Source organism: Pagrus pagrus (assembly GCF_965226575.1).
Source record: "Pagrus pagrus genome assembly, chromosome: 3".
Classification (NCBI taxonomy): Eukaryota; Metazoa; Chordata; class Actinopteri; order Spariformes; family Sparidae; genus Pagrus; species Pagrus pagrus.
In genome coordinates, this window is record NC_140187.1 from 6,063,844 (window position 1) to 6,071,864 (window position 8,021).

Sequence of the window (8,021 nt, forward strand, 5' to 3'; positions counted from 1 at the left end):
TAAATGAGATCAATGCCAAGCTGAGAGCAGGCAGTGCACAGTGTGATGACAGACTAGAGGACATCGTGTCACGCTCCCGCCACCCCCTTGAAGGCAGCGGCTGTGGGAGACGACGACTCAGGTTGGCCCGCATCCTTCCTCTGGCCTTGACAACCATAAAAAGCACTTAGTATCAGTATTAGTAACAACCTATGCATGACACGTCATATCACACTGTGTGAGATTATAATGAGAGGTTATGAGAGGCCAGTTTTGAGGGACATCAGATTGTGAGATGAATGTCTGGTTAATCTCAGCATGATAGTGTAAAGAGAAAAAGCGTTAAGCAGAGATGAGTCTTCAGCTTTATCTGCACGACTCTCATGTTTTAAAAATTTTGCCAAACAAAGACAAGCTTTGGCCATACAGCCAGAACTGTTTTATATTAAAAGACAATTGGAAAATGGCGCTTACAGTGTCCTGTCCGACAGCTTATTCTCTGTCTCTTCTTGACAGTGTAGATGTAGTAATTATCTAAATAAACAACTACCTTAACTATATTATATAGTCAGTTTACAATGATAGAAAACTGAGAAAAGCAAGAGATGGCGGGATATCTCCCTCTTGCTCTCTCTCTGTCTCCCGTGCTCCCGACCAGCACGGTTTTAGTTTGGTTGTGTTCAATAAGAGATGCTTTAGATTTGGTCCAATCAATCTGATTTAGGGAAATATTATTTAAAACGTTTGCCTTTGTGTGGTCGCCCTTTTTGTTTGCGACCTTCTGAGTCAGGATATAACATCACGTTAGAGCGAGAGCACCTGGCTGCCATTTTTGCTGAAAGATTTACTTAAAATTTTAATCAGTTAACAAAATAGTTGCGGATTATGCAGTTATGGAAAAAATAAATATTTCTGAGTTTGTAGTATTACCACAGTTGCCCCAAAGGATTACACTGCAGCCATTACAATTGCGTCACAGCTGCCGGCTGAGACGATGCACTAGACCAACTACAAAACTTTTTGTAGCTATTAGTCATTTAGGCAGCAAAACGTGGGGCGGCTGCAGCTCAGGAGGTAGAGCGGATCGTCCAGTAATCGGAAGGTCGCTGGCTCAAATCCCTGGTTGCGTGCCGAAGCATCCTTGGCTCAGTTGAACAAGATACTGAACCCCTTGCTTTGCATCTTGCATGACAGTCTCTGCCATCAGTGAATGAATGTGTGTGTGAATGGTTGAACATGACATGTGTTGTAAAGCGCTGTGAGCCTCAGTAGACTGGAAAAGCGCTATAGTAATGCAAGTCCATCAACAAAATGTAAAAAAAAAAGGGTCTAGGTTTCACTCATGTTTAATGTGAGTTCACTCTTTGTGTGTTAGTGTGTCTTACGGAGGCAGAGAGGTCCCCAGTGCTGTGGGCAGCATCGTGGCTGCAGGTACCTCCTCACGCACATGTGCTGACATCCTTCCAGCTCCATCTCCCTGCCACCGATCTGCACCACGTAACTGCAGCACACAGTGAACATGAGGTGAACAACTCAGCCACAGTTGACTACAGTACGGTGAAGGTCTGCGTGTGTGTTAGAGGGGGAAAACAATCGTGTGCTACTTTAAAAGATCTGTGTGTTTGTAACCCGTCACATACCTGCAGTTAGTGATGCTCACGCTGCTGAAGCCATGGGGGCAGCTGCTGGTGGCGCAGGCAGCCAAAGAGGTGCAGGAGGTGTCCAGGCTCTCCCTCTGTGAGACATCACACCGACCAGGAGGAGCAGTCTGAGGGAGCAGAGGAAATCTATGACTGCACGACCAATGTTTACAATCTGATATCACTTTCTCTCAACATTTCTCCTCATGTTTGCAGAAACTTGTTTTTCTAAGATGGTGCAGCTGCATCGCAACAGCCCTGTTTTTAATACACAACCATTTGCTCTTAGATTTACTTCCACCAGTGTTAGCGACAACATAGATCCTTTCACTTTTTTGGATGAGTAAACATCAGCACTTGCTGCGAGCACGTTAGCATGCTGATCGAAGCCTTTAGCTCAGCACAGAGCCACAAACACGGCTGAAAGATTTAGTCTGGATGAAGTTTGATCTTTTCTAGAGACTATGTCAGCATGTCTCTGCCTCTAATGATCATCCGTCTCATGTGAGTCCTCCAACTTTGCAGAAGTATGATCATGAATTGCTACAGTACTCTTTTACACTTCCATTACGTTGTATTTTTGTCAGGACTGTATTAGTTACTGGTATTGTACAACACAGTCATTTACACCTAAATTTTTCACTTTTATTAAAAAAGCTTTGGTTGAGTCCATATGATCCACAAAGTTTCATTCATTCAGTGAAAAGTTGTGTCCAAAATGGTTTTAGTTTCTGCAGAAATAAGCAAAAAAATACCTTGAGAGAATAAACAGGTGGTACAGTATCTCAGTGTGATGTTGTTGGAGGTGTGATACCTGTTGTTGCAGTGAAGTTTGCAGGCAGAGCAGCAGCAGGAGGAGCAGCAGCATGGCTCACGGTGGCACATCCAGGGGGAACAATTAATCCACCAGCCCGGCGTCCTCCTCAGTCGGTACAATGAAACAGCAGAAAAAGTAGGGAACGTATTCAGGCAGCGTCGGATCTTTACATCAGTTTTCTCCTCTCACAAGCAGCTCTACTCGCTACAGGAAAAAACACACAGATAACAACATCCTCTGTGCAGGAAAAAACTTAGAAAACAATAGACTTGAACTCCGGGAGCAATAGGAAAACTAAAAGCTACCTGCTGTGAATAGACGCAAAAATATAAGTAATTAAAAGTTTTTAAAAAAACTAAAACAACTAAAGGGTGGATCCATGCAGAGTTGGGATTATCAGCAGTATTGTTTGCTCATGTTCAGCCTGAAGGCGACAAACCCTGTAATGTAGAAACTAACAAACAAATTACAGCCAACAAATTAACTCTCAGCTCAGTGTCCTACGAAGCAAAGAGCAGCCAGAGAGGCTGGAGCTGCTGCTGGCGTCACGTCTTTTCCTCTCTAATCGAGGAAGAGAAAGAAAAAAAAACACAACAGAAACTGGCACAGTAGGAACCTCCCAGCAGAGGTCATCTCTTCCTACAACTCCCCTTGTTGTACCAGCAGCAGGACGAGTAGTAGCTGTATTAGTTCTGGCAAAGCAGCAGCCGCTGTAACAGTAGCACTCGTTCAAGTCACAATAGTTAAAGTAACACCACTCCCTCCCTCCATCAAGAGCTCTGGTGACTATTGTACATGGACTGCAGCTCCTATAGGCCACTGGTTTCCAACTTTGGGACTGGGACACCCAAGCAGACACCAGATAAACAACAAGTGAGGAAAAAAGAAAGAAAATGAACTTGCGACTTCACAAATGATGGTTATTTCTCTGACTTTTCATCAAATCTTTGCTTCTTACTTTTGAAAAACTGGAGAAAACGAGTCCAATTTAACAATCTGAGGCGGGAATGTCACACTGATTGAACTTGTCACACACTAACAGACACACGGTATGCACACACGCACACACACACACACACACACACACACACACACACACACACACACACACACACACACACACACACACACACACACACTTGTACGACTATATGTAGATCAAACATGATAAAGTGCCCTCTGGGAAGCCCTGTTTATTTTCTTGTACCCTGCCCCTTAAACATTCTGACTGTTTGGAAGTTGAACAGTTATTTAATATGACATAATAAAACAATACACTATTATTTTTGCTATTATTGGGAATGTTTGTTTGGCTTATTCTATCTGTTACATAGCCTCTTATTTATTCAAACCCTGGATTCAAGTTATTATAGTGGGATTACTGCATGTCAAATAAAAATCAGCTGTAATTTGCTCCCACTGCACATCAGGTTGTCTGAGGACGGGGATATCTTCCCTCTCCTGAGGATGCTTACTTTTCTTCTTTACCTGCTCAGGGTTTTGTTGAGGAACTGTTCTTTGTCTTTCTTGGATGATTCAAATAAAGTGGATGTATGGATAGAAAAAGAAAACTCTTTCATCACTACTACTGAGTAACTGCAAAAAGCAAATAACATTATATTATTTTTGCTTTTAACGATGAGGTCTGTCTGCCGAGAGAGGGAGAGAGAGACAGAGAGAGATTGTGAGAAGTCCTCTCTCTTCCTGACAGGAAGTTTTTGGCGGATTTCCCCTCCTGGTCGTCCCAGCGGGGCGGCGTGATCTGGACGGATTTCCTCGTCAACTCACACAACTCTTCGTCTGCTTCTCAGAATGAAAGGGAACAAATGTGGAAGCCGAGTCTCTGTCCCGTTTCAATTCAGTGTGATGATCACATGATAGACGCGACGAGGTGAGCCTGACAGGAGAGTGGGGGGGGGGGTCAAAGGTCAAACTGCGAACAGGCAGAACAATTGCAGGAAGCAGGCGGACTATAAACTGCTGCAGTACGCCGGGGTTTACTGCCTTGCTCACTGGGTCTCCTGCAGTAGATTCTTCCTGTCAGATTTCCAGACACAGATGGGAGATTTAATCAGCAACCTTCCAGTCACACAGTCACACAGTCACACAGTCACTCGCTCACCACAAATTTCACCAGAATTTCTACATAATCAGCAGCTGTGCCTTTCAAACCTGTGAAGCTAATGTTCACTTCTTCCTCCCAGAGTCTCTTCTTGTCTCTGCTCTGACTTTAAATCCAGTTGTCCTTTAAATTTTAGAGTTTAAAATAAATTATATATGAAATGTCAAAGTGACGGCCTTAAAAGGTCATTTTCTAAATGTTATATGATGACACTGAGAAATATATTTCTTAAGGACATTATTTTTAGAAATTTTAGCACAAAGTAAAAATGGTTAATGTACTTGATTCTCAGTTTAAAGAGACATTTTTGACAGGAATTTTGTCCTCCAGAATTACATCCCTAACGAGACTAAAGGCTCATTTACGCTCAACGTTAGACACGCTTATGGATGCAGATGGAGTCGTCTGTCCACACTCCAGTTGTCCTGGGGGGAGGCGTAGCTGTTTAGCCAACCGTTTACGCCAAGAGGCAAGAGGAACTTTTTAAAAAATGGCTTTTTGAGGAGAGGTTATGCAAATTGGTGAGAAGTTTTCAACATCTGTATGCTGTTACTTCGCCCTGACAGAGACAAACAGTGACTACAGAACAACTGGGAGGAGATTGAACAGGAATTAAATGTGAGTTGGACGGTGGTGAAGGAAAAGCTCGGTGCAGGATCGACTTGACTCTGAGCGGCGCCCTCTACTGGTTGTATCGTTTAACATCCATGCCAAAGTGAAGGATGCGTGGAAGTATGTGGCTCGTGACGTACGCATCTATTCTCATACCTAAAGGGGGCATAAACAGTCATGCAAACATAAAAAAAATGACCATCTTCATCATCTTGCTTTAGCGTGTTAGCATTTTAAGATTTGCTAATTAGCATTATATGCAAAGAACAGCTGAGGCTGCTGGGAAAGTCCATATTTTACAGGTGTTTTGTCACAACAGTGATGCTAGAAGATAAATAAAGGGGATTATCGAAATTATTACAATCAATTCAGAACCAGAAATGTCAAGGTCACGGTGGTTGCATGATGTGTACTGATCAGTGTACATACTGACATTATAAAAAGGGGTTACTGTCGGACCACGCAAGGCTTAATTCTGTTACACAACTTGTTTTATCAACGGTTTGAGATAATGGCCGTCCCTGCGTGCTGCCGACCGGCTGATACGGTGTCCTGACTCGTGATGTGGTTTTATATCTGTGATGCCTTGAGCCTGAACGATTAAGAACAAATAAATAAAACATGGTGAGAAGGACACCATGATAATTATTATCTTTGAATGTGGCATGATGGCACCAAGAAACACACACACACACACACACACACACACACACACTCGCTGTCACTGCTGACTCCTGAAAATGTGAGGAAAAACATGAATCGAGGAGTAAAGAGAAACACTTGGGCCGGAGCCAGAGGTCGTGGATGTCTCTCGGCCCATGTCCCGGTGACCGTCTCAACCTCACTAAATGCCTCCAATCAGCACTCTGAACTGGAAAACAGCTGAACAGACAAGAAAAGAAGGCATGAAAGATAAGAGGAAGTGAGAGAGGATTTACTATCAGTGTCACATCCGTCTGGTGTTCCCTGAAGTCTCTCCGCTCCAACTGTTTATCAATGAGGACTCTGAGATTCAACAGAATATCCGGAAAACCTCCCATTATCATGAATACATGTACTTAAATGTTCAACAACACTGGGTCGCCAGTTGAATCTCAAACTATAGGACCAAACCCACCCAAAATTCAACCGAACCAAACTGATTTAGTTGCTAAACTGAACTCATAACAAACCTAAAGCACATATTAGTGGCTACGCTAAACTGTTCTGACCTGTTAGCTAACCTGAACTAAACTGCTTTAGCTGCTTAACTGTTAAGATAACATGAAACATCTGTCAGTGTCAACTGTTAGCTCACCTGAATCAGAGATTTGCCGCCAAACTCAACTGTCAACTAAACTGAACCGAACTGTTTTAGCAGCTAAACTGTTTAATAATCTGAACCAAACTGTTGTCAGTGTCAACTGTTAGCAACCTGGATCAGAGATTTTCCACCAAACTCTGTTTTAGCTGCTAAACTGCACAGTTAGTCCAGCAGAACCAAATATAAATGGAAAATCTGACCTGTTAGCTAATCTGAATCAAACTGCTTTGGCTGCTAAATCAAACTTGTATCCAAACTTTTCTCTTAAACGGGGCCATTAGCTAACCAGATACATTTTACCTGCTAAACTAAACTGTTAGCTAATCTGAGTACAGGACAGATAACTAACATGAATAAAACTACTTACTGCTAAAAACGTTAGCTAACCTGTACCTAAGTATTTTGCAATTGAATTGAACTGTTAGCTCACATGAATAAGTTTTAGTTGCTTAGCTGAACTATTAGCTAACCTAACCCAACACTTTCAGGTTGGGTGAAATGTTTTTGACCCCGAAAGACCTCTAAAGGCCTCAGTTAGCTACACGCTGAGGTAATCTTAAGTTCATATAGCCTGAGAAAAAGCCCAAGTACATAACAGGCTACTAGGCAACAAGGCAGCACATCCCTCTAAATGTATTTTGATAGCAGAAAATCTTATTTAGATAATGATAAACACTCATAGCTTATATGAGCTAATTGTTTTCATTTAGGCAAGTGCAGCACTTCATGAGAAAATAGCCACACATAACCTCCTGGGCAGAGCTAATAAACACCGCTTCCCAGCCCGACTGTCGACCCTGTTTATTATTCAAAACGCATCGTCATGTCATCACGGCACATCATCCTGTTTGGATCCAGCCTCTCCGTGTCATGAAGTTTCAGGCAACTTAATTTGTTTGTTTTACGACAGTTTTATCTTCAAATGAAGTCTGGGACTGAAATTCTTTCCTATTGGTCAGTTGACCCGCTGGAACCCAGAGAACACCAATCAAAGGTCAGATAGCCGGTTTTGCTGATCAGACACTTCCTGGTACAGTATCTCTGTCCCCAGTCTGTTAAAGTGTCCGTGAAAAAGGAAATCAGCTGAATTTCATGACGAGCTGCTCCAACAGACAGGAAATAGAGGAAGCTGAACGAGTTGAAAGGTGGCGGTGCTTTTCGTGCTGCTGAACCGCCGAGTCATCAAAACCTTGCTGAGCAGAGAGAGCGGTGAATTGCTGACGGGAACTTCGAGTAAATTCTTTCGCTGTAAGTTTTTAAAGGTGTTTGTTTGTCTTCCTCGGGAAGACAAAAGGTTCTCGACTTTAGAAATACTGAGGTTACGAGGGAAAGCCCCCAAAATTGTCTTCAAAACAGTAGAAACATCATCTGTTGTTGAATGCTTGACCCCCAGTGGACCCTCTGAGACTGAGCCTAAAGGATCATTCTGCTTGATTACAACTTAAATCCTCTTTCGGTAGTTTTGTCCATCATTGTAAATACCTTCGCCAAGGCCCGACAGTCCCCTTGTGTACTCACTCATAGATACCAGCCACCTAATTACGCCAG

The 8,021-nt window shown here is 42.8% G+C and overlaps 1 protein-coding gene across 1 annotated transcript in view; it reads right to left on the bottom strand.

Annotated features, from left to right (window-relative positions):
• The window catches only part of stab1 (stabilin 1), a 54,077-nt gene extending 51,125 nt beyond the window's left edge, over positions 1-2,952 (bottom strand). Inside the window, exons 1-3 of the mRNA XM_084349317.1 lie at positions 2,434-2,952; positions 1,620-1,747; positions 1,365-1,480 (exon numbers count right to left, since the gene is read on the bottom strand). Of these exons, the coding sequence (XP_084205443.1) occupies positions 1,365-1,480; positions 1,620-1,747; positions 2,434-2,487 (298 nt within the window). The 5' untranslated portion in view covers positions 2,488-2,952. The remainder of the gene's footprint in view (positions 1-1,364; positions 1,481-1,619; positions 1,748-2,433) is intronic.
• Between the last annotated feature and the right edge of the window lie 5,069 nt (positions 2,953-8,021).